The 26,051-nt window shown below is 55.7% G+C and overlaps 1 protein-coding gene across 1 annotated transcript in view; it reads right to left on the bottom strand.

Moving 5' to 3' along the window:
• The window catches only part of TTBK1 (tau tubulin kinase 1), a 133,790-nt gene that overhangs the window by 45,192 nt on the left and 62,547 nt on the right, over positions 1 to 26,051 (bottom strand). The window contains exons 6-11 of the mRNA XM_074988423.1: positions 25,977 to 26,042; positions 22,270 to 22,362; positions 21,074 to 21,199; positions 16,519 to 16,673; positions 13,417 to 13,636; positions 2,201 to 2,376 (exon numbers count right to left, since the gene is read on the bottom strand). Coding sequence (XP_074844524.1) covers positions 2,201 to 2,376; positions 13,417 to 13,636; positions 16,519 to 16,673; positions 21,074 to 21,199; positions 22,270 to 22,362; positions 25,977 to 26,042 — 836 coding nt within the window. The remainder of the gene's footprint in view (positions 1 to 2,200; positions 2,377 to 13,416; positions 13,637 to 16,518; positions 16,674 to 21,073; positions 21,200 to 22,269; positions 22,363 to 25,976; positions 26,043 to 26,051) is intronic.

Raw genomic sequence — 26,051 nt, 5'->3', positions numbered from 1 at the left:
TCTCGCTGTTGGGGTTGCAGACCCCTGGGTTAGGTACTGCAGTGTGCCTGGCGATATGGCTCCACGCAGACCTCAGAATCTCCCCAGCACTATTGGTGCTGCAGGGCTCTGGGGCTCTAAGGGTACCTAGCCCAGGGTACCCAGGCAGGACTTGGGAGCTCAGAGATGGCTGGCTTGTGAGAGATCACGACTTTTTCGGAGCAGAGCCCTCCAAGAGGAGAACTAGAACTTCTTCCCTCGGGTCTTCCAAGAGCTTCTGAAGCCTTCTCCTCCAGAGGCCTGGGTGAGCACGGAGCTGAGGCACTGTGCTCCCTCGCAGGCTGCTGGACAGGGAGAGGCGTGGGATGGCTCCCGATCTGGTCTCGAGGCAGGGTGAAGGGACCACCCCCCCATACGGAGGGTCAGCCTGATCTCCAGGTTCTTCCCAGCCCAGTTTTTGAAGGCTGAGCCACACCTGGCCTTGTATGGGATGCGTCTGGCTCCCCCAGACAGTGTGTGTCCCAGGAACGACTGGAATCACCTCCCAACAAGCAAGGCAATGTCTCAGTCCTGGTGATCCCAGCAGCTCTGCGGCTGCCCCCAGCTCCGGCCCCAGCCTGAGGCAGTGGAGGTTGCCAGCTGTCCTGGACTGGGGGCCATTTGCAGCAAGGGAGTCCGGTCCAGGAGAGTTGGCAACCCAGTCTCAATAGGTCGGGGGAGGGGTGCAGCTCAGCACCCCCACCCCAAAAACAGTTCCAGTGCCACAGCCTCCTGCCACTACCCACATGCTCTGGAGCACTCTCCCCTTGCTGGACTCACCTTTGCCTCCCTGTAACAAACCTTCCCTCCCAGCTGTGCCTCCCTTCCCCCACTGACAACTGACCCCGATCTCCCCCATTCCTGCGGCCAAACCCCAGCAGCGTCTCTGCGCTCCTGTCCTGCCATCCCAGAGCTTCTCCTTTCCCCCAAAAGCCATCCTCCCACTGTGACTCAAGGCCAGCACAGCCCTAGCTTGGCAGCCCGTAGGGCTCGCTGTGTCCAGCCAGGAGAGTAAAAGAGCCATCATCATCGGGGGCTTTTTTCTGGGACAAAGCAAGATGCCAGCAAGCAAACCAGACAAGCATTCTCTGCACAGGAATCTCCAGGCTGCCCAAGAGACCTGGCAGATGGCTAGAAGGGGAAGCCAACAAGGAAGCCTACATATGTAGGCAGCCCCTGCATAGCCCGTACCTGTCATGCTGAGAACGGGATGGAAACCAAGAATGTCATGAATGAATGCCTGGAAAGGGTCAAACCCAGAGAGAAGTGGGGCTCTGTTGGCACACAGGCAGGTGAACCAATGGGAGAGACAGGGATCTTTTTTTAATTGAAACAGTTGCAGGTTGAGTATGTTTGTCCTCTGGCTGGAGAAGAGCGAAAGAGACAGTGATGATCGATCTTAAGCAAGCTTAATTAATCCAGTAAATATCCTGGCCACATCATAATCAGAGCCTGACCATGTAAGTAGAAGGAAATGTTTAGTTAAGACGCAACTGGGTTACTTTTATTTTGGATTTGGCGTGGGATTCCTTAGGCTGGTTGATGTATTTTGCCCCTGTATACGGTAACTTCTAAGCTGAATCCCAGGGAAGTAATTCCCTGTGTTCTAACCTTGATGCTGATGTTTTTAGTTGCTCTGTAAAACCTAGCAATCAAGTATACTTTATTTTTTTGTTTTCTGAATAAATTACTTTTGTAGGCAATGATTTGATTCCTGTGTCCTGGAGAAGGGTCTGGGTATATTCATGCCTAGACCAAAAGGTCAGCTATCAGACTGCAGCTTAATTTCTTCTAAGCTCTCGCCTAAGGGAGGGTTAAGAGCTGGCAGGGGCGGTTACCCCACAGGGAGACATCCAAGTGCATCTTCCTGGGTTCTAAAGCAGGGCAGGTTTCTCACTTGGGTGGTGACAGCTACTTTCCAGGCACAGGGAATCTGTGACCCTTGGGAGTTTTTAAGCAGAGCCTATAAAGGCAAGGGATGTTGAGGGTTTTTGCAGGACCCCACCTTCTACACTCAGAGTGTCAGAGTGGGGATCAGCCCTGCCAGAGAGACACCCTGGGGCTGAAGAACAACATGTGTAACAAACCCAGCCGGATGCCCGGCATGGCAGGAGACCCTGGGCCTCGCTTTCCCGCTCAAGCCTGTGACACAACAGAAAGGGGCTCTGGAGCCTAAGCAAACCTTCTCTCATGGAGATCCGCTTTGCCCTCGGCGGTGGACAGGCGCTCCGACTCAGGGCTGTTCACTCGACGGTATCTCAGAGAGCGCGCTTGAGTGGTGGGGGAGTCTGGAGGCGCCCGGATGGGGGAGGTGGGGCAGATGCCACTTCTCTGTTCCTCTTCCACCATGCACTGGGTCTGTGGGGGGCAAACCAGAGAGAGCGTCAAGGAGCTGATGGCGGATGGGGGAGAACCCATCGCGCCCACCAGCTGGGGCACCCGCTCTGGAGTCGAATTGCTCCCAGCTCTTGTTTCCAGAACAACCCGGGTGGTCATGGCGACCCTCTCGCAGCCTGTACCAGCTGTGCACAGAGGAGCCTCTTGGCACCCGAAAGCTGTTCTACACGAAGGAAGGAAGAGGCGTAAAGCTGCACAGCTGCTCTGGGGTAACACCAGGTGTGCACATCCTTCCAGCGGCATGCCATGGCCTTTTCTTGCTGAGCTTCATGCACCTCCTACATCTAAGCTACTCATGTGCTTGGGGTGAACTGGGTTTTAAAAACCCCTCAGCAGCTGCGGGAGTGGAGGTGAGCTAGGGATTGTCTGCCTGGAGCCCTGCCAGGGCTGCTCAGAGCCTGCTGCTCTCCCGGCAGGCGCTGGGTGTTACGGAGTCCCTGGGCTGTACTCGGGAGGCCACACTTGACCTGGTCCCTGCTGTGCTGGCAGCGGGGAGGCAGTCCCTGAGCCACAGAATTTACCATCTAATGCGAAACACCTCAAGATGTGAGTGCAACAAGCAGGAGGGAAGTGGGGAGGGGGACAATAGGGGCATGCATGTCATACAGCTGTAACTGAGCAGCACATAACCTCCCCGCCCAGCATGGCTGTAACTACACCGGGCGCTGGGCGCCGTTCCTGTAGGTGAATGGCAATAAGCCAGACTGGGATAAGACATCGTCACAGCAGCAGAGCTGCACCCCCGGTTGAGGTGGGACGGGTATCCCCTCTCCGTGAAAACCACCAGCCCCCAAAGAACAGAGTGGGGAAAAGAGGATTGCCAATATTCTAATCTTCCCAAGGCCCCGCCCCCTGCCAGAAGCCCTGCCCCTCTGCTTGCTCCACCCCCCTCCCTCTGTCACTTGCTCTCCCCCAGCCTAATTCACTGTCACCGGGCTGGGGAAGGAGGTTGGAATGTGGGGGGGAGGGGATGGGGGATGAGGACTCCAGTTGGAGTGTGGGCTCTGGCGTAGGGCCCGGGATGAGGTGGTTGGGGAGCAGGAGGGGGCTCTGGGCTAAGATGGAGGGTTTGGGGGGACAAGTGGGGTGCAGGCTCCAGGAGGGAGTCTGGATGCATGAGGCGTCACTGGGTTGTGGTGTGGGTCCTCGGTGGTGCTTACTGCAGCTCCCTGGAAGCTGCCTCCAGGTCCCTGTGGCCCCTAGCTGCAGGAAGACTCTGTGCGCTGCCTTGGCATCCACAGGCACCGCCCCTGCAGCTCCCATTGGCTGCAGCTCCTGGCCAATGGGAGCTGCAGAGGTGGCACTCAGGGCAGAAGCAGCTCGCAGAGCTTCCCTGCTCCTAGAGACCACAGGGACCTCCCAGATAGGGAACCTGCCTAGCCCTGGGTCCCCGCTGTGCTGCTGAGCAGACTTTCAATGGCCTGACTGGTGGAGCCAACTGGAGCCACTGGGGTCTAGTCAGAAAGGGAAGGCCTGGCAAGTCTAGGTATAAACTGTGTATAGAGCAGGCCTGGCCACGGACAGACACATGGCAGGGGATGGAAATCACTTAGACCATATGTGAAACGAAAACCCAGGCGGTTTCCTGCACAGTCACAGGAGACGGGATCTGGAGGAGATGGCAGTGACTTCGTGGGCTAGCCCAGGGTGCGGAGGCCGAGTGCAGGAGGGTGTCTGAGAGAGAAGCAGAGAGCTGGTATCTCTGCTGGAGCAGGGAGCTGGCTCCTCAGTAAGGCACAGGAGCAGGTAAGCAGGAAGGACCTGATGTGGAAAGGGGCCGTAGGCCAAGAAGCCTGATGCAGCAGAGAAAGGGAGGCCGGCAGAGGGCTCGGCTGGAGTCACAGCTGGTGGGGAAGACAGATCCCAGCCCAGGGTTTTCCATGAGCTGGAACAGGGAAGCCAGAGGCAGGTGGTTGCAGTGGTGACAGGGGAAACTGCAGCAGGCCTGGCTGGGAGTCTGAGCCACAGGATGGAGAGATACGGCTGGATCTGAAAGACCTGGAGAACAGTGGCAAGGTCTGGATGCCGCCTGAATAGACGGGACAAGAGCGGGAAGTCAGAGACTGCAGGGCAGGGGCCCAGGAGGACAGCAGTGCTGTCCACAGAGATGCAGGATGGCGACAGAGAAACAGGAGCTTCACGTGCTGCCCCAGGGCTCAGTCTGGAGCTGAGGCAGCATAGGAGGCAGAGACTGAGCTTGGAGGCAGTGATGCAGCTGGGAGCTTAGTCCTACGGAGCAGCAGCTGCTCCTCCTGCCTGGGTCTCACCTGCCAAGCTCTGCTGCTGGGTCCTTTTGTGGGAAAACATGCAGCATTTCGCTGCGGCCTCTGGCAGACAGAGGAGAGCCCCGAGTTCCCTGCAGAGGGATGACAGGAATGCATCCGGCTTGGTGCCAAGCAAGGGCCATTCCTGTAGAAGTACCGGCTGCTCAGCACCTACAGGGGTCCTCAGCTGTTTCTCCTGGAAACTGGCATGAAACAAAAGCACTCTCAGGTGGAAGGTCACCAATGTTCCCTCTAATCTTTTCCACCCATGTGCAGAATAAATTTTTAGGCACACTGAAGCATGTGTGAGTGGACCATCAGCTGAAACACACAACCCGGCTGTGCACGCTCTGCTAGTCAGCTGGGCAGCCCTGGAATTCCTCATGAGCAGCCACACAAGCACACAGAGTACCGGGCACACTGAAGGTCACCCTGACCAGCCTGTTGCCGCTGTCAAGGGCTCTCTTCTCTGGGGATGACCTCACAGCCTGGCTCACCAGCAGCCTGGCATCCTGCACCATAAGGACAGACCGTTATGGGCAGAAAGGGGTCTGAATGCCTCCTCTGACTCACTGGCTCCTGGTGTGACCCTGAAGGAAATCAGACTGTTGTGATGGGGAAAGAGACGTTACTCACCGTAGTAACGATGGTTCTTCGAGATGTGTCCCCGTGGGTGCTTCACGATAGGTGTCGGGCTCACCCCGGCGCTGCAGATCGGATCTTTCCAGCAGTTTCTGCCGGACTGTGCATGCGCCGGCGCGCGCCGCTCCCCTGCGCGCTCCCAGCCATGTGCGCGATCCGGTCCCCGCCAGTTCCTTGACCAACCGCCTCAGATGCTCCTGAAAAACACTAAACAGAGATTCGAAGCGGGGAGGATGGGCGGGTGGTGGAGCACCCACGGGGACACATCTCGAAGAACCATCATTACTACAGTGAGTAACTTCTCTTTCTTCCTCGAGTGTCCCCGTGGGTGCTCCACGATAGGTGACTACCCAGCAGTAACCCAAGAAAGGAGGTGGGTAATCGGGTTATGTGCAGCTTGCCCCCGAAAGGACCGCTGCCGAGAGATGGGTAAACTCTTGGAATACCCGGTGTAGGGCATAATGCTTGGCAAAGGTGTCATAGGATGACCAGGTCGCCGCTCTGCAGACGTCTTTTAGCGCGATGCCCTTGAAAAAGGCTGTTGATGCCGCCACCGCCCGGGTAGAATGAGCCCTAGGCAGGGCCAGTAAAGGAGTCTTTCGAAGTTCGTAGCACATCTTTATGCAGGACACAATGTGCTTCGAGATTCTCTGTGAAGAGAGACCCTCTCCTTTTGATCTGGGAGCGAGAGAGACTAAGAGTCTATCCGTTTTCCGGAAGGACTTAGTTCTGTCTATGTAGAAGGCCAACGCCCTCCTCACGTCCAGGAGGTGCAGGTGTGCCTCCTTGTTGGAGCTATGAGGCTTCGGGTAAAACGAGGGTAAAACTATAGGTTCGTTAAGATGGAACTCTGAAGAAACTTTCGGAACAAAGGCTGGGTGCAGCCGTAAGGTTACCGCCTCCTTTGAGAATACCGTGCAGGGCGGCGTTGCCATAACTGCTGCGAGCTCACTGACCCTGCGAGCTGACGTGATTGCAAGAAGGAAGGTCGTCTTTATCGTAAGGAGACGGAGGGAAACCGTGGCTAAGGGTTCAAATGGTCGTCCCATTAGCGCACTGAGCACCAGATCCAAGCTCCACGATGGTGGAAGCGGTTTCCGAGGGGGGTACAGGTTTACCAGCCCCTTCAGGAACCTGGTAACAATAGGATGAGCAAACACCGTGGGCCCTTCCTCTTCATGCCGAAAAGCCGATATAGCGGCGAGATGGACCTTCAACGATGAGAGGGAGAGCCCACCTCTCTTGAGGTCCAGTAAGTATTCTAGTATGACAGGTATAGGCACTTCAAGGGGAGCTAACTGCTTGGTGGAACACCATGCAGTGAATCGAGTCCATTTCTGTTTGTAGGTCTTCCTGGTGGAGATCTTTCGGCTACTTTCCACGACTTGTTGCACTCCCTCTGTACATGTGCTCTCTAGGGAGCTGAGCCATGGATTAACCATGCTTGTAGGCGCAGGCCTCGGGGGTGTGGATGCACTATGGACCCCTGAGCCTGCGTGAGCAGGTCCAGCGCTACCGGAAGGGGAAGCGGTGGACGATCCGACATGCGGAGAAGCAAGAGGAACCATTGCTGTCGATCCCATGTGGGGACCACTAGGATCATGCGGGCTCTCTCCCTCCTGGCTTTCTGCAGGACCTTGTGGATGAGCACCATGGGGGGTAACGCGTAAAGCAGTGGGCCCTTCCACGAAATCGCGAATGCGTCCCCCAGGGACCCCTGCCCCAGTCCTGCCCTGGAGCAGTACTGGGGGCACTTCTTGTTGTGCTGAGTGGCAAACAGGTCTATCTGGGGAAACCCCCATGCCTGAAAAATCGGTCATAGCAGATCGGAGCGGATCTGCCACTTGTGTGTGAGTGCGAAGTGCCTGCTCAGCTGGTCTGCCTTCACGTTGTGAACACCTGGTAAGTACGAGGCTTTCAACGTTATATTGTTGGCGATGCACCAGTTCCACAGCCGGACTGCTTCCGCACATAAGGCACGGGATCGAGCTCCGCCTTGTCGGTTTATATAAAACATGGTGGAGATATTGTCTGTACTGATCCCAACTACCTTGCCTTGTACGTGGTCTTGAAAGTGTTTGCAGGCGTTGAACACTGCTCTGAGCTCCAGAATATTTATATGCAGTGACTGTTCCGTATGGGAGCACAGTCCTTGCGTCACCTTTTCGCCAATATGTGCTCCCCATCCTATGTGGGAGGCGTCGGTGGTGAGAAAAATAGAGATTTGTGGTTGGTGAAAGGGTGCCCCTGTTAGCATGTTCTTGGGGTTTACCCACCATTGCAGGGATCTGCGCACCTCTGTCGCGGGCGACACCCCCCTGCGGACAGTATGGGATGCCGGCTTGTAAACGCTCGCCAGCCAATGTTGTAGGTTGCGCATACGCAATCTGGCGTTCTGTACCACGAACGTTGCCGCTGCCATGTGGCCAAGCAGCTGCAAGCACGTTAAAACCGGCACCGTGGGGCTGTATGTAATGACTTGTACCAGGGAACCGATGGCACGAAAGCGAGCGTCGGGTAGATAAACCCTTGCTGTGATAGAATTTATGCATGCCCCTATGAACTCTATGTTCTGTGTGGGGTCGATCTTTGACTTCGCAAGGTTCATGACCAGGCCCAGAGAAGAAAACGTGTTTGCTGTTACGCGTATCATGCGTAGTACCTCTGCCTTCGAGGCCACTTTCAGTAGGCAGTCGTCCAGATATGGGAATATAAATACCCCCTGTCTGTGCAGGTAGGCTGACACCACTGCCAGGGTCTTGGTAAAGACTCTGGGGGCCAAGGAGAGGCCGAACGGCAGAACCTTGTATTGGAAATGTTCTTTGCCGACCACAAACCGGAGAAAACGTCTGTGAGCCGGGTGGATTGTTATATGAAAATATGCATCTTGTAAGTCGAGGGCTGCAAACCAATCTCCATCATCCAGTGCCATGAGTATAGAGGCAACTGTGATCATCCGAAAGCATTGTTTGTGCAAGTACCGGTTGAGGCCTCGAAGATCTAAGATGGGCCTCCAGCCTCCTGTTTTCTTCTCTGTGAGGAAGTAATGTGAATAAAACCCTTTCCCCTGGAGTCACTCCGGCACTCTTTCGACCGCCCCTATAAGCATCAGGTGGTCCACCTCATCCTTGAGTTTCGCCTCGTGGGAGGCATCCCTGAGATGAGGCCTGGGCGGAGGTCTTGGCGGTGGGAGTGACTGAAAGGGGATCACGTAACCCGTGGCTATGATCTCTAGTACCCACTTGTCTGTGGTGATCTTTTGCCATTGTGAGTGGAATGGTCGGAGGCGATGATGGAACATTAAATGTGGATGACATTGCGCGATGGTAGTAATAGTGCAGCCCTCGACCTGTCCGTCAAACTTGTTGCCTTTCGGCCTGCCCCAAGGATGCACGGCCTTGTTGGGAACGTCGCCTGGGAGTTCTATGCTGTTGATGCCGCCCTTGGTCGTAGCCCTGTTGGTACTGAGCACGCTGAGATTGGTACGGGTATCGCCGCTGTTGAGGGTAATACTTTTTCTTTCTGTATGGAGGGGTATAAATACCCAGGGTTCTGAGTGTGGCTCGAGTCTTTACTGGAATGAAGGACCGAAACAGTTGACTCTGCAAACAACTTCTGCGTGTCGAAAGTGAGATTGACAATTTTTGCCTGCAGATCCCTTGGGACACCCGATGTCTGGAGCCAGGATTCCCTGCACATGACCACTGCCGTAGCCGTTGAGCGTGCCGCCGTGTCCGCTACGTCCAGCGCGATCCGGACTCCTGTCCTGGAAGCTGCATAGCCTTCCTGCACGATGGCCTTCAGCACCGGCTTCTTATCTTCTGGAAGTGAATCCATGAGAGAAGTAAGCCTGGAGTAATTGTCGAAATTGTGGTTCGCTAGATGTGCTGCATAATTAGCCACTCAGCAGCAGGGTGGAGGAGGAGTATACGTTCCTGCCGAATAGCTCTAGCTTCTTGGCATCTGTCTGTCTGTCCCCCCGCTTTGTACTGGGAAGTCTTCGATCTCTGCTGAGACAATTCCACCACCAGAGAATTTGGTTGTGGGTGACTAAACAGGAACTCCATGCCCTTCACCGGGGTGAAGTATTTCTTATCCGCCCTCTGGTTTATAGGTGGAGCGGAAGCCGGGGTCTGCCATATGGTAGTAGCAGACTCCACGATTGCTTTGTCGAGCGGGATAGTGATTTTGGACGAGGCCGGAGGCCTCAGGTTTTTGAGGAGCTTATGGTGCTTCTCCTGCACCTCTGCTGTTTGGATGCCTTGCGTGAAAGCCACCCTTTTAAACAGCTCCTGAAACTGTTTGAGGTCATCCGGGGGGGCAACATCCCCGGGGGCCATAGCCTCGTCGGGGGAGGACAAGGAGGAACCACTAGGGTAGACCTCCCTTGAACTCTCAGGGTCCTGCTGCCGGTGGTACACCCTCTCACTGGAGGCTTGCGAGGGAAAATCTCGGGGTTCCAAAATCAGCTCCCCTTGAGACAGCTGTGTTTCTGTCCCCGTCCGTGAGTGCCTGCGGGGGTACTGGGCGGTTGAGGGGGACCTGCCCCTGGGTGTATTCCTGTGGTGTGTATGCCCAGTGTGATAAGGACGACCGTGGCAGCACGGGCACGGTTCCTGGTATGGAGACCTGGACCACTCTCGAGGCGCATACCCCCGCTGTCTGGGGGAGCGAGATCGTCTGGATGATTGAGACAATGGTGAAACTGGTTTGTGGTCGTACTCCAGAGGGTCAAATCCCAGAAAAGGCGAGGGTGGCCCGAGCCATGGTGATGCTGGTTGGAGGACAGGGAAGGAGGCTCTGGGTAGGCTGGGGGAGACCCATGTCTCCTGGTTGGTGTACGCAGCATAAGTGGAGGACTTGTTGAGAGCAGCCCTGCAGCCCTGTCCAGAGAAGGGCTGCGGTGCCGGGTTTTCGCTGCTGCCTTTCCCCTCCCCTGCGGGGCTGGCTCCGCCCCTCCCCGTGCCGGGGATCTTGGCCCCGCTGTTGGCGCCGCGCTCGGCCCGCTCATCTGCGGTGCTGCGTGGGTGGTCTCCTCCGGTGCCTGCAGGCTACGTGCCTGTTGGCCCTGCACCGTTGGTGCTGCGGGGGTCTGTGCCGCTTGCGGTGATGCTGCCAGTTCCGGCGTTTGCCTGGCCGCCGCTCTGAATGCACGGGCCGGCTGTTTAGTAATCGGAGGCTCAGCCTCTGCCACGTGCGCTGCTGCGCTGCCGCTCGCTTGTGACTGCAGCTGGGGGCTGTGAGCTATGCCTGTCCCGCTCACTGTGACCGCCAGCAGGGATCAGGCTGGAGAGAGCTTCCTCCGTTTCTGCACCGAGGGGGTGAGGGACACCGCCTTCCTTTTATGGAGCCCTGTGGGTCCCTCTGGTTGAGGCCTCTCCGGCACGTCTGGCTGGAGGGCCTTATCAAACAGCAGCATTTTCAGCCGCATTTCTCTATCCTTTCTGGCTCTGGCCGTGAGCTTTGCACAGAAGGAGAATTTCTGGGTGACGTGTGATTCCCCCAGGCATCTGATGCATTGACTGTGCCCATCAGAGGCCGGCATAGCTTCACGGCAGGACTCACACTCCTTGAATCCTGAAGAGGACATTGCGGTGAGTCTTTGAGCTGTTAATAGGGTACTTAGCACCTTCTCTGTGCCTGTTCCCCTCTCACGGACTCCAGCCTGCCGCAGCAGGAGGCCTACTGGCCTTCACGTCCCCGGGGTGCCTCCACTCCTCCTCTCATTTCTAAGACTTTCTACTTATAGATAGATAGATATAGATATAGATATAGATATAGATATTATTATTTTTTTTTGCAATAAAGAAACAAACAATTTAACTAAGAACTCTGAAAGAGAACTCTAAAACTCTGAAAAACTCTAAATACGCTGACTCTGGCCGCAGCCTGAGCAGATTCCGTCTGCAGCCGACGGCGGTTAAGAAGGAACTGGCGGGGACTGGATCGCGCACGTGGCCGGGAACGCGCAGGGGAGGGGCGCGCGCCGGCGCATGCGCGGTCCAGCAGAAACCGCTGGAAAGATCCGATCTGCAGTGCCAGGGCGAGCCCGACACCTACCGTGGAGCACCCATGGGGACACTCGAGGAAGAAGCCGAGCTTTCCAGGCCCAGTACTTGGTATGAACCACCCAGGGGGAATGCAGAAAACAAGCAGAAGAAACCCTGGAAGGAATGTCTCTGGCTGCCAGCTGGAGTGACCAGAGAGGGAAACAAGACCAGCAGCACTGGGTACAGGTTGTCCCTTCTGCATCAACCAAACGAGAGCCTGCAAGGAGCACCACCTGGGGGGTTCTGGTCCACGCAACTCTCAGAGTTCCCTCAGGCCTGACTGAGAAGCTGCAGTGTATTCGCTGACTCTGGAGAACAGAAAAAGCCGAGGTGATTTTTGGAGCCAGAAGTTACAGATTTTTGAGGAATATGGTTCCGACAATTTGGGCTCAAAAACACAAGACTGGTGGAAACAAAGCTTCCCCACTGCAGTGCGTGAGCCTATCTCCACGACACACCAGCCTCTACAGGGAACATGCCAGACCACAGTACTTGCACCCAAGAGTTTTAGATGAGTTGGCTGAGATGCTCTCCAAACTAGTGATGTTAATGTTTAATAAATTCTAGAATATTAAGTAGCTCCACAGGACTGGAAGAAAGCTAAGGTAGTACCAATATATAAAAGGCATTCAGGGAGCAACAGAGCAGTTAATCTGCCACTGAATCCAGTCAGAGCCATGAAAAGACTGATATAAGTTTCAATCCACAACGACTTTATGGATGGGAATATAATTCATGTCAATTAACATGCTTCCATGGAATATAGGACTTGTGATCTTGTCAAAGAGTGGTACTGAATTCATTTGACAAGGCCAGTTGATAAAGATAACATGTTGCCATGATATACTTGGACTTCATACCATATGACACCCCCATTCAAAAATTAGCACTAAAAATCGGTATGGCACATATGAAATGGGTAACACACTGGCCGACAGATCTCAAACCTAACTGTTAATGTGGAACCATCATCCCAGCTGGGTGTTTCTAGTGAGGGTCCTGCAGGAACTGGCTCTTGGTCCAAAATTATTTGGCCTTTTTATCAATGATCTGGAAGAAAATATAAAAGCCTTGGTGATAAATAGATGACAAAGACTGGGAGGGCTGGTAAATCATGATGGAAATGGGTCACTGACCCAGAGATCTGGACCGGTCCATGAGATGGCAGCAATCAAGCGTTAGGTGTTTTTAAGCAGACACTTTCAAAGCCATTCATGTAGAGCACTGAATGCAGGTCACGTGTACTGGATGGGGTCTCTGTCCGTGACCAAAGGGCTTCGGGATCTTGAGGAAAATCCAGTGAACAGGAGCTCCTAATGCTGCGGGAAAGGGGTAACGTGATCCCTGGATGTCTACACAGGAGCACAGAGTGGGAGTCAGGAGGGGGCACAGCAGGAGGTGATAAATATCGAACAGGGATGCTACAGATGGTGCTCGGTCCTGCCATGAGGGCAGGGGACTGGACTCGATGACCCCTCGAGGTCTCTCCCGGTCCTAGTGTTCTATGACTCTAAGATACATCTGTGTAAGCCACTGGGGAGACCCCTGCCAGGTCGGTGTCCTGTACTGGTCACCGCACTTCAAAAGGGAAGTTGAACAATTCGAAGTGCAAGTCAGAGAAGAGCTACACAGATGATTTGAGGTGTGGAAAACCTGCCTAGCAGTGAGCGACTTAACAGAGCCCAATCTATTAGCTTACCAAGAGAAGATTAACCAGTGACTTGATCGTGTTTTGTAAATACCCACGTGGGAAGAAGGTTTCTCGTATGAGAGCAGCTTGGGATGGGGCAAATCTTCCACCACTTGCAGTCTTTATACTGAGATGGTCTGTGTCAGAGACACACCTTAGTGTTTGGGCTAGATAGCGTTACTCATGTAGCAGGGACAAAGAATTCCCTGAGTGCAGCTGTCATTGGGTTTGGGTCTCTGGCCTGCAGTGTACAAGTGGCCAGACTAGATGGGCAAAATGGTCCCTTCCAGCTTTAGATCTACGGCCTGAACTGGGCACGTACATCTCCCTGCCGAACACGAGCGAGGCTCCTTACTTTGCTGATGCTGATCCTGAGTTTGTTGCGGTTCACGTCCGTCTCTTCCCAAACCTCGGTCTCGTTGAAGGCAATGTTTGGAGCCTGGCCCAGCCCTTCCACCGGCCGGCCCGGCAAGACGGGAGGCGCGTTCTCTTGGTCGCTCAAGTGTTCACCCTGTAGGACATCCTCTGTGTTCTCACGCAGCAAATCCCCGGGGATGGGAGTGATGTTGACCACCCTACAGGAGACAACAATACAGGAAAACTCTGATCACACAGAGACGCAGAATCCTTGTATACCTTCCCTGTGGGCCTGCCTGAGCACCCCAGGCCGTATGTTGGAGCTGCCAGGCTGGCTGCACCGGGTATTGCAACCTTTCCTGGCCAGCACCCACGCCACAAGTTCACTAACCTTGTCTCCTCTAGCCACAAAGAAAGGGTGTCCCCCATGCCTGTACAAGACCCTGGGTCACAGCCCTCAGGCTGAAAAGCCTCCTTCGGAGAAGGTGCTGGACTTCTCCCAAGGCACAAGTGGGACCTAGCCAGTCATAGGTGCAGATCCCAGCTAACCCCGAGCAGAGGGGGCTCCTTACCCATGTTGTCCTGCCAGGGGGACACAGATCATTGTCATCATCCAGTTATGTCAGGACTCTCAAAAGCACCTGCCTGTCTTCAGAGAACACTCCACTTGCGCCCCCTTGGCTCGTGCTACGAAACCATGACAGTTCTAAACCTCCTACCCCGCCGGGTCTAGTCAAAGCACGTGTCAGACGGGCCTGACTCAGGGGCCTGCCTCGGACAGTGTTTGCTACCGGTGATCCAGCAAAGGCAGATATGGGTTTGATCCCCACAGCATCAGGTTTTACCCTGATCCCTCGCAGGCAGCGACTGGTCTAAAGCCCAGAATTTAATATCCCTGCCGGTCTGCGTCAGCACTCGCTGTTAGAGCTCTGGATATTCGTGCCACCCAGACAAACGGCCAATCACATCAGGGTCTGACAAGCTCTGAGCCTCTGCTCCTTCCTGCCATGAGGAGCTTGAGGCTAATCACGTGTGCCGTAAAAAGCCATTTCCTTCTACCGTCGCGAACGGCCACCGCTCAGTTTCACCACCTGCCCTTTCCCCGAAGGCGGGAGGCAGTGGCCACATTCCTTTCTGCCAAGCCCTCCTTGCTCTGTCCACTGTTGTCACAGCACCCCGGTTCATGGCCTCGCTAAAGCAGCCAATCCCAGCGGTTTCGGTCTCCCGGGGAGGAGTTACTCCAGGCCATTTGGAAATATTTAAATAGCTCTTTGCCCCAGTGTCACACTGGAGAGCGCCAGACACGACGGAACGTATAACGTGTGGGGGCAAGTGGAGCCACCCCGGCCGTGAGCACTAGGGGTGTGTAACACGTGGCAGCATGCAGACCTCACAGGCGAGCACCAGGGATGTGTAACGTGCAACGGCACACGCAGCCCGCCAGCTAGCGCCAGGGACATAGAACATGAGGGGGCACTTGGATTCTGCCAGCTGGCACCAGAGACATGAACTGTTCAGTGGCACGCAGTCCCTGACAGCAAGCACCAGGGAGATGTAATGAGCCGTGGCACGTGGACCTTGCTGGTGAGCAGCAGGGATGCGTACTGTGCTGTGTCACATGGGTCCCCGCTGGCGAGTACCAGGGATGTGTAACAGTTAGTTTAAAGTGGACCCCATCGGTGCGCACCAGGGACGTGAACGTGCAGTTGCACACAGACCCTGCCAGCTAGCATCGAGGACATGTTATGTACAGTGGCATGAGGATCCTGCTGGTGAGCACCTGGGTTGTGCAACAAGCACAGGGACTCTGCAAGCAACCAGAAGGGAATGTGTAACAATCAGTGGCACGCGGATCCCACCGGCGAGCACCAGGGACCGTGTAACGTGCCGTGGCGTGTGGAGCCCACTGGCGAGCACCAGGGACCGTGTAATGTTCCGTGGCATGTGGAGCCCACTGGTGAGCACCAGGGACCGTGTAATGTTCCGTGGCACGTGGATCCCACTGGCGAGCATCAGGGACCGTGTAACGTGCCGTGACACATGGAGCCCACTGGCGAGCACCAGGGACCGTGAAATGTTCCGTGGCATGTGGAGCCCACTGGTGAGCACCAGGGACCGTGTAATGTTCCGTGGCACGTGGATCTCACTGGTGAGCACCAGGGACCGTGTAACGTGCCGTGGCGTGTGGAGCCCACTGGCGAGCACCAGGGACCGTGTAACGTGCCGTGGCACGTGGAGCCCACTGGTGAGCACCAGGGACCGTGTAACGTGCCATGGCACGTGGAGCCCACTGGTGAGCACCAGGAACCGTGTAATGTTCCGTGGCAAGTGGAGCCCACTGGTGAGCACCAGGGACCGTGTAACGTGCCATGGCACGTGGAGCCCACTGGCGAGCACCAGGGACCGTGTAACGTGCCATGGCACGTGGAGCCCACTGGCGAGCACCAGGAACCGTGTAACGTGCCGTGGCACGTGGAGCCCACTGGTGAGCACCAGGGACCGTGTAACGTGCCGTGGCAAGTGGAGCCCACTGGCGAGCACCAGGAACCGTGTAACGTGCCGTGGCAAGTGGAGCCCACTGGTGAGCACCAGGGAATATGTCCCATCTGACTCTTGCTTTGATTAGACACGTCAGGATAGGAGGTTTAGAACCTCTGTGGTTTAGTAGCACGAGCCGCCTGGCCACATCCCTGCTGATTGTTACACATTCCCTGATAGTTGCTAGCAGAGTCCACGTGCCAGGGACCAAGTAACGTGCACTGTCACACTGACCCCTCTAGAGAGCACCAGGGCTCATGTAACATACCCGGGTACAACAGCCAGTGCCATGCAATATGTCCTGGGCTCCCCCCGGTGCAATGGCATAACCGGGGGAGCCATCCCAGTAGAACCTACCAGGTGATTACAATGGGATGAACCCAGCTGCGGCCCAGCGACTTAGGTGCACCCCATTATACAAACGTCACCCCTCTACCCGAACGAACAAACCTGGCTGTACCTAATCTTGCTGTCCTGGGCACCCATGTCCTATGTCTCTCTCAGGGCCTCTCCCTTGGCCAGCACCTGCTGCCAGCGTGACAGGTGTGGCCATAAAACTCACCCAAACATGGCTGCCGTCTGCCTAGTGTTCTGCTGTGGCGGCGTGGAGGTGCTTGTAGACAACAAAACATCCGTGCCAGCTTTCTCCCAGTCGAAGGCCTCGTTCTCAGTAATGCCTCGTTCCTTCATGCTGTTCTCAAACACCGACATGATCAACTAGGAGAACAAACACAGCGACAAGGAGGGAGGTAGGAACAGAGAGGGCGCTGTGTGAGGCTGTATTCTAACAAAGGAAAACAGCAGTCATGCAGCACTTGAAAGACTAACAAATGATTTATTAGGTGATGAGCTTTCGTGGGACAGACCCACTTCTTCACAGCTATAGAAGTTCCAGTCCAGACCCAGCTATACAACACAGAGGTCCAGAAACTATTGCAACAAAAACTGACAAATTAAATACATAGAACTGAAGGGGAGGGCGGGGTGTGGGGATATTAAGTGTCTTGCCTGAGAGAAGCTGTGTCTACACGTGCACGCTACTTCGAAGTAGCGGCACTAACTTCGACGTTAGGCGGTGAGACGTCGAAGTCGCTAACCTCATGAGGGGATCGGAATAGCGCCCTACTTCGACATTCAACGTCGAAGTAGGGACCGTGTAGACGATCCGCGTCCCACAACGTCGAAATTGCCGGGTCCTCCATGGCGGCCATCAGCTGGGGGGTTGAGAGATGCTCTCTCTCCAGCCCCTGCGGGGCTCTATGGTCACCGTGGGCAGCAGCCCTTAGCCCAGGGCTTCTGGCTGCTGCTGCGGCAGCTGGGGGTCCATGCTGCAGGCACAGGGTCTGCAACCAGTTGTCGGCTCTGTGGATCTTGTGTTGTTTAGTGCAACTGTGTCTGGGAGGGGCCCTTTAAGGGAGCGGCTGGCTGTTGAGTCCGCCCTGTGACCCTGTCTGCAGCTGTGCCTGGCACCCTTATTTCTATGTGTGCTACTTTGGCGTGTAGACGTACCCTCGCAGCGCCTATTTCGATGTGGTGCCGCGCAACGTTGAAGTTGAACATCGACGTTGCCAGCCCTGGAGGACGTGTAGACGTTATTCATCGAAATAGCCTATTTCGATGTTGCTACGTCGAAATAAGCTACTTCGATGTTGGCTTCACGTGTAGACGTAGCCATAATGACACATGTCAAAGGAATGGAAGCAATCCTTGCAATGCATGAGATAATTGCTGTCTTTGTTCATACCACGTGTTAATGAGTTGAATTTAAGTCTGAATCCCAGTTCACAAATCTCCCAATGTAATCTGTTTTTCAAGTCTCTTTGTTGTAGGATGCATATTCTCAGGTCTTTAACAGAATGGCCCCCCTGCATTGAAATGCTCACTGACTGGCGTATGTGTATTGAGATTCCTGATGTCTGCTCTGTGTCCATTCATTCTTTGGCAAGTGTTTGCCCAGTTTTTCCAATGTGCATTGTAGAGGAGCATTGATGGCACATACTGGCATGTACAGTATTGGTCAAGGTACATAAGAATGAGCCCCCGAGGGAGGTGTAGGACTTGCTCATCACAGCAGACAGCTGCTTTAAAGAATTTCTGAAAGGCCCAGTTTGTCCAAACACACCACCTCCGTTTCACGGGGATTGCCGACATTTTGAAATTTGTTTTAGTTCAGAATTGGAACAAGCCCTTATTTTGAAAAAGCATTTCCTCTGAAACGGAAATCCTGAAATAATTCAAATGTCAGCCAAAATCTCAACATTTGGTTTTAAAAGAAAGTGTTAAAAATCATTGTAATTTTATAACTTTTACATAATTTCAGGATGTCAGTAGCAGTGCATGTGACCTGTCACATCATAGCCTGGCAGAGAAGTCAAAATATACTATTCTATTTTTGTTTTAGTTCATTAAAAAAGAATTCCAGGCAGGTGCTACTTAGTTCAGATCGAAACCTCCTCCCCATAAGCCCCTTCGATGACGCCCCCTTCTGAGATACACGGCTCCCAACTGGAGCGGACCCAGTAGCCGTGCTCCCTCTGAGTTCTACTGGGCAGGAGAAAGGGCAGGACAAAGGGTTGCTCCTCGACCATCTCTCTTCACAAGGCAACTACATCCCCTCAACTCTGCCCCAGGAGAAACTGGCAACAGCAACTTTGCCCACTGCAACCAGAGCTGCCTCCCACTCTGTGCCCAGGACAGGTCCAGCTGCTCACCCCATCCACACAGCCCACCATCTCATGGCGGTGACCTGTGCAGCGCTCGCTGCTGCTGGGCAGAGAACAGCCAGCACAACAAGGCTGAAGTCCAGCCACCTCCCCAGGGGACACCCAATGATAGGGACCAGCAGGGCTGAGTCAAGGTGATGGGGTTGCCTGGTTTTGCACCCCTGGCATTCAGGGACTTAGCACCCCCATATCCGGAGGAGGGTGTAGAGGTGAACCCTTGCTGCCGTCGCTCCGTGCTACCACGGCTTGTCGCGTGTGAGTTCACCTTAACAGGTGAGGCTGGGAGAGAAGCTCCTGTCGAGACCTTCCTGACATGAACCGGGAAGTCCGAGAGGATAGGGGTGAAGTGCCACATTAGCCATATTCCTCTGCACCTTTCACTGCCAAACCACGCGCTCCTCAGGCTGAAAGCAGCGTGCAAGTGGGCAGCCCAGGCCTGAGACTGATCCCGGAGGAGGAACATTGGTGGCAGGTGCTGGTAAATGTGACAGACCCAAGATCTGAGGAAGACAGCGCAGGGAAGGGGCTGTAGCTATGTAGCATTGCAAGCAGCCCTACCGAAGAGGCGGACGGGTTATGGAGGGCACAGATAGAAATGATTTCTACAGTCTGCCAGTCCATGCCCTTGTCTCAGCCCTCCATCATCTCCAGCTCTGCAGAGCTTTGCCATGGAGCCTCTAACCACCTCTCCCAGAGCTGGCCCCCTGAACTGCCCCCTGCTTCCATCTTCTACAGCGCCATCATGGGCATGCCCCGGGGAAATCCACAAGCCAAGTCAGGTCACCAGGAATTCCTATTGCCAAACTACTTCTGACCAGCAAGTCTCTTACCAGCAGCTGCTTCCTGCACGCTGTCCCGTCTGGGAAACTTCGGCAAGGCCCTGTCCACATGGGCAAGCTGCACCAAGTCAGGCTGAATTTAAACCAGTTGGGTTAAATTGGTGCCATCCTGTGAGGCTGCTCTGATCCCACAACCTGTGGCTTCTGCTGGTTCAGTTTAAGCGAGTTGGGACCAGGATTAAGCTCGCCTGCGGCATTCGGATTAGTTTGCTAAATAAGCTTCAGAAGTGATTTCCTTTAACAGTGTGATGGGGTTCAGGGATCCCCGAGCTCTGCACTTCAGCCACAGCCAGAGGCAACTCTCACTCAGCGGATAGAGCAGGGAGTTGGTGAGGCGACAGAGGCACAGCATGGTACAGAGGGGTCAGTACAGCCGGCAGGGACAGTCATTCCAACCTATCTTGGGGAGAGCAGCCCGAGCGGTGCCCCATCTGGGGTCTAGCCTCCCCTCACCACAGCCTGGCTGCCCTCCAACTCCCCCCAGCTTCCAACTGCCTCTCTCAGATTCAACCCCAGCCGGGCTCCTCCCCACTCTCTGTTCAGTGACAGGGGTGTTACCTGCCAGCTTACGTTACAGACATCAGGGGGTCATCCTTAGCCTGCTGTGACCAGCTCAGACTGCCACACATCCCCCACTCCATCCCAAACGGGTGCGACTTTCCCATGCAGCGCAGGCCTGAGCGAGAGATGAGCTTCCCCCTTCCTCTCAAAAACTGGTGCCAAGAGGAGAAAATAAACGCTCGAGAGGGAGCATCAGACATTTCTCCCCAGGGCAATCCCTGTCCTCACCGGTTGCCTGAGGCGTCTGACAAGCTGGCAGAAGGAAGCTTGCGCGTGTTTCCTCTCGCCTTGCCGCAGGCTTGCTGCTGCATCCCAAGAGCCCGGAATTCGGCTCTCCCGCAGAGCAGATACGGGCCGAGCAGCACACAGCGTGAGTGTGCGGTGGGGCTCGTTCTGCAGGCTGAGCCTGTGGGACTCCGAGGGAAGACAGGCATTCAGAGAGTAGCCGGCCCCTGGCGGCAGACATGGGAACATGCTTAGCTCGGGCACAGCTCCCTGGGAAACGTCACCTGGGTTTTCCAAGATGGCGACATCAGGAGTATCAGAGAGGGGGCTGTGTTAGTCTGTAGCTTCGAGAACAACCAGAAGTCTTGTGGCACCTTATAGACTAACCGATATTTTGGAGCGTGAGCTTCCGCGGGCAGAGACCTGCTTCATCAGATGCATCTGACAAGGTGGGTCTTTGCCCACGGAAGCTCACGCTCCAAAATATCGGTTCGTCTATAAGGTGGCACAAGACTTCTTGACATCAAGAGTGATTATGCACCCGATGGCCTGACTGTCCAGTAACTACCCCGGGTAGGAGGGCTGTTTTGATCGACTTTCAGAGGCTGCTGGCAAAGTTCGGGCCACTCTCACGCCACCCAGGCTCATGGCGATGGGTCTGTCTGCCAAACCACCCTCCCTTTCTCCAGCTCCGCAGGAACGGCCTCTCCATCTGCAGCAGCCCTCCCCGGTGCCCCACGCCAGGCCCTCCACAAGGCTGGTCCCCTACCTGATAATCAGGCTTGGTGAAGTAGTCCAGGTTCGCAATGTGATCCAGGAAGAGGTGGAACTCGGACGGCATGTGCTTCAGCAGCATTCGATGTTCATACTTCTCTTTGATCATGCCAACCTGCTCCTGCAGAAAAGGAAACACACCAGGTCCCACCACTGCTCCTCGCCCCTCAGCCTCTGCCCACCAGCGGCTGGCAGCCCAGACCCTCCCAGGGTTAGGCACGCTCTCCCTAGCAAGGGGAGGTGGAGGGATGCTGGGACCCAGAACCTGCTCTTGGGAGCTGCCCCGTCAGTGGAGACTCCTGGAAGGAGGGGTGGCTGCTCTCTGGCTCTCAGCAAGGGCCTTTCTCAGGAAGGCCCCGGTGGTCTATTTGATTCGCCAGCCAATGGCCCAGTATAGGGAAGCTGGCTGGCAGGAGGGAAGCGGTCAGCTCCTCACAGCAGGACAGACTCGCTTCTAGCCTGGGGGATGCGGGAGGAGCAGACCCATTCACTGGCAGGCCTGAGGTGTTCGGTGACAGCAGACAAGGACTCACCCAGCTCCAGGTGGGAAGCAATCTGGGTGACGCAAGCTGCGTTTTAGACCATGCTACTGATGGGGAAAGCCCCCTCCGAGGGGTGGTGGGGGCGGGGGGTGCATTCGCGCGTGTGTTAAAGTACAGCCCAAACCTGGCCTGGCAGTGCTGGTGTTACCAGCCAGCTTTCACCCCAGGAGCCTAGCTTGGAGACAGCCGGAGGAGCTGGGGCAGTACAGCAGGAGAATGACTTGTTCGCAGCCTTTGGCTTGGGCACGGTGTGAGACTATTCAGCCCCAGCCTTAGAGCAAGGTGAGCAAGTGGTCTGCCTTGGGCCCTGCACATGCCAGGCCCACGCTCCCACCAGCCACGCTCTGCTGTCTGCTCGGCGCCTTGCGCCCCGCCGATACTTTGGCCGGGCCTGGAGCACTCCCAGCATTGCGGCAGCAAGCGGGCGCGCAGTCAGGTAAACGTTGCTTTACTCAGCAGCCGCAGGGACACGCTCTCCTTGAGACCAAATGGAACGCTGTTCCTGAGCTCTCCGGCCAAGGGGGTCCGTGCACCAGCCCTGGAGCTTGCCTACAACGCCCAGGCCTTTCTGAAGAGCACTTCGTCTATGCTGAGCTGCCCGAAAGGGGGGGTGGGTCAGCCGCGGTACAGAGTTTACCGGGTGTCCTACCTTATCCTTGATCTTGCGCCATGGAAGCTGGCCGACGGCAAACTCCACTAACATGTAAAAGAGGGACCACAGGTCATCATGGCGGCCCATCTCCTGGAGGAAAGGGAGACCAAGCAAAGCAGAAAATAGGCTGCAAGCCCGAAGAGCCGAACAGCATCTCTCCTGCCGAGTGGGGGAGGGAGGCGTGCGGGCGCACAACGGCTTCTGCAGGGTGACCAACCCCGGGGGAGGGGTCACTTCCATTCTCCAGGCACTTCCGGAAACCAGGGAAAACGTTATTCAGGTCGGACAGTCAAGCGCCCAGCTCTTGGCGATGCAACCTCCACGTCCTGCCCTTGTGCTCGTGCCTGGAGTCACGTCATCCCAGCCCCCCTTCCCACAGGACCTGCCCCATCAGGGCCCAGGATGGACCGTGCTGTACGCTCCTCCCTACAGCGCTCCCCAAAGACGGGGGGGGTGCGTTTACCCTCACCCCACCCCGCGTGAGCCTCATTTTACAGCCGGGGGACTATGTGCCAGAGGGTCAAGCCAAACTGGTCAAAGTGTGCCCGCTGATTTGCGGTGCCCAGCCCGAGATGCCTGGGGCTGATGGGTCAGAAGGTTTAATACTACCCCGCACTTAAATGCTGCTCCCAGCAACTTCAGCTGCAGAGCTCAGCCCTTGTGCAAATCTGAGCCAGGTGTGGACCCAGACAACAGGGAGAGAGTCCAGAATGGAATTCCACTGCTGCATTCAGCACACACTGTCTAACTTCTGCAGCGAGAGCCCTGGCAGGCAACAGCCTCCTTGACTCAACACAGCCCTGCTCTGCCCCCAGAGCACCATCCTCCCCAGCAACAAGTCCTCCTGCAGGAGGCCAGTGTCAGACAAAGGGCACCTCCCTGACTCCCAGCAGCCCCAGTCCTGCTCCTGGGCTTCCCTCAGTGAAAGGGCTGTAGGGAGTTTTTCGTGCTGCCAATGCAGGGCACCGTCCCCAACCCTCGTGCTCAGAAGTACCCAACCCTGGTTTGGCAAAACTCTCCAAAAGGCTCAGGTTGAGGCAGCCATGGACAATTTCAGCCCAAACAGCTGAAGCCTGGAAAAGGCACCCGCAGCGGGAAGCAGGGCCTTGCAAGAGGCTTTGCTCCAGAGATCATGGCCAGCACCAGCTCAGGGCAGCAGTGAGAGGAGAAAGCTCTAGTTCGGGGGTGTCTCGTACGTTTGCCACTCATGACGAACAGGACACTGTGGTGTGGCCAATGCGGGGGTGGCTAACCTGCAGCTCTTGCAGACTTTAACTGCGGCTCCTCCTGAGAGCCGCATGCAGGGGGTGCCGGCTGCCAGCTCCACGCATGCGCCCCCGCCGCTTGGTGGGAGAAGCAAGTGGCGGCGCTGGTAAGTCGCCGGCATTGAATTAGAATGGGGAGGGCTCTGGGGGAGGGGGAGGGCATTGATTTAGAGTGGGGGGGATGGGGGGATGGCTTTGTAAAGTTTTGTGTAACATCAGCTGTGTCTACACGTGCACGCTACTTTGAAGTAGCGGCACTAACTTCGAAATGGCGCCCGTCGCGGCTACACGCGTCAGGCGCTATTTCGAAGTTAACTTCGACGTTAGGCGGCGAGACGTCAAAGTCGCTAACCTCATGAGGGGATCGGAATAGCGCCCTACTTCGACGTTCAACGTCGAAGTAGGGACCGTGTAGACGATCCGCGTCCCGCAACGTCGAAATTGCCGGGTCCTCCATGGCGGCCATCAGCTGAGGGGTTGAGAGACTCTGTCTCTCCAGCCCTTGTGGGGCTCTATGGTCACCGTGTGCAGCAGCCCTTAGCCCAGGGCTTCTGGCTGCTGCTGCTGCAGCTGGGGATCCATGCTGCATGCACAGGGTCTGCAACTCGTTGTCGGCTCTGTGGATCTTGTGCTGTTTAGTGCAAGTGTGTCTGGGAGGGGCCCTTTAAGGGAGCGGCTTGCTGTTGAGTCCGCCCTGTGACCCTGTCTACAGCTGTGCCTGGCACCCTTATTTCGATGTGTGCTACTGTGGCGTGTAGATGTTCCCTCGCAGCGCCTATTTCGATGTGGTGCTGCGCAACGTCGATGTTGAACATCGACGTTGGCAGCCCTGGAGGACGTGTAGACGTTATTCATCGAAATAGCCTATTTCGATGTCGCCACATCGAAATAGGCTACTTCGATGTAGGCTTCACGTGTAGACGTAGCCATCATGTGCTGAATATGGAAAGACGACAGCCACAGGTGTGGTGATCTTTGAATTCCAGGTGGACACTGATGCCCTAGAGGGCACCTATCGTCAAGGGGAGTCTTGTTTGTGGGAACTCAAATGTTAACGACAGGAGACTTGGCCGTCTAAAGAGGTCCTGACGCACGGCTTTCAGTCCGGGGGCTTGGAGAGGGCTGCGTCAGAAGCCCTTCTCGCTGCATGCCGGGTAAACTAGCAGTGGATCTAGAAAGAGACGCCCGGAGAGAAGCATGGTCACCGCAGGAGTTACAGTCTGGGGGCTCTGGACCATTAGCAGCGCGCAGGGCACCTTCTGGGGATCTGCAGAACATGATGTCCCAGCCAGGCTCGGGGCTGGATTACTCATCCCCTTTCCCACACTGACTCCTTCTGCGACCTTGCGCTGGCCACTGAGTCTCTCATGTCAGTATTTCCATCTGTAAGCAGGTTAGCACCGATCTGCCGATTTCCCGGGAGAGCCGTGGGGTTAATCAGCTGTCTGGGAAGCCGAGTGAAGACTACAAGTGCAGTGTCAGTATTTGACCACTTCCAGTAATTACACAGCTATGTTTCCAACCCTCCTCCTAGAAGCCACCTCGCTTGGGATGCTCAAAGTCTGGAGGGAAGAATGAGATCGGGCAGAGGGGCACAAAGGGCTGGCGCACACAAAACATTTTCTTCCAGCAGAAACTCTAGTTCCATAGCTCAGGCATCAGCAGAACGTTACCATTCGCTCAGGAAACACTGACTGGGTGAGAGGGACACGCCCTGACCCCTGGGGAGTCTGGGATGAAATAGGCTGAATATTTTGCGGCAGTAAGCTCCCTCTCTGGAGGAAGAAACTCTGGATTTGTTTTGAGTTGCCCCGTTGCCAGGGCTAAGGGTCACGGGCTTCCGACGGCCAGCATGCTGTGGGGTGCCTGCAGAGATGGGCCAGGGTGCAGGGTGCAGTGACGTGGCTTGCAGTTTCTCTTGGATTTTGTACTTTACTTTTAATTAGTAGCAGCAGCAAACGTGGTATCAGACAGGTGCATAGAGAACAGCCAATGGCTAGCTCGTGTTTTTCACATGCAATCAATAGCCTTCCACCCGACACCGGAGCTATTTGACATTTCAACTGCAACAAGCCAGAAGTCACATGAGCTGACCCCTGCTGCAGCTTAAGAGCCCAGGACTTGCTCTCCATCTAAGTGGCAATAAAAACCACACAGCGGCAGGGCTCAGAGCCCCATCAATTGACTCAGGTTCATGATGCAGGGCTCAAAGCTTCAGCATAGCCGTCCAGTTTGAGTGGAAGCCCCGTCCCCCAACCATGGGAGTTCATCTCTGCTTCAGCCAGAGCCCAACTTCTACTCTGCAGGGAAGAGCCCTGAAGCCTGAGTCAGCTGCCCTGGGCCAGCCCTGGCCGTGCCACTGGCCTTTCACTGCGGCGCAGACAGACACGCCCTTTGAGGCTGCAGGGTCGAAACCCCCTAAGACGTCGCGATACTCACTCGGTTTTTGTGGGCGTTCACCGAGGCATAGCGGACCGTTCCCCGAAACCCAGCAACATTGCGAGGCTGATGGGA

Source organism: Carettochelys insculpta, chromosome 3, assembly GCF_033958435.1.
Source record: "Carettochelys insculpta isolate YL-2023 chromosome 3, ASM3395843v1, whole genome shotgun sequence".
NCBI lineage: Eukaryota > Metazoa > Chordata > Testudines > Carettochelyidae > Carettochelys > Carettochelys insculpta.
This window is presented reverse-complemented; position numbering and strand designations above follow the sequence as displayed.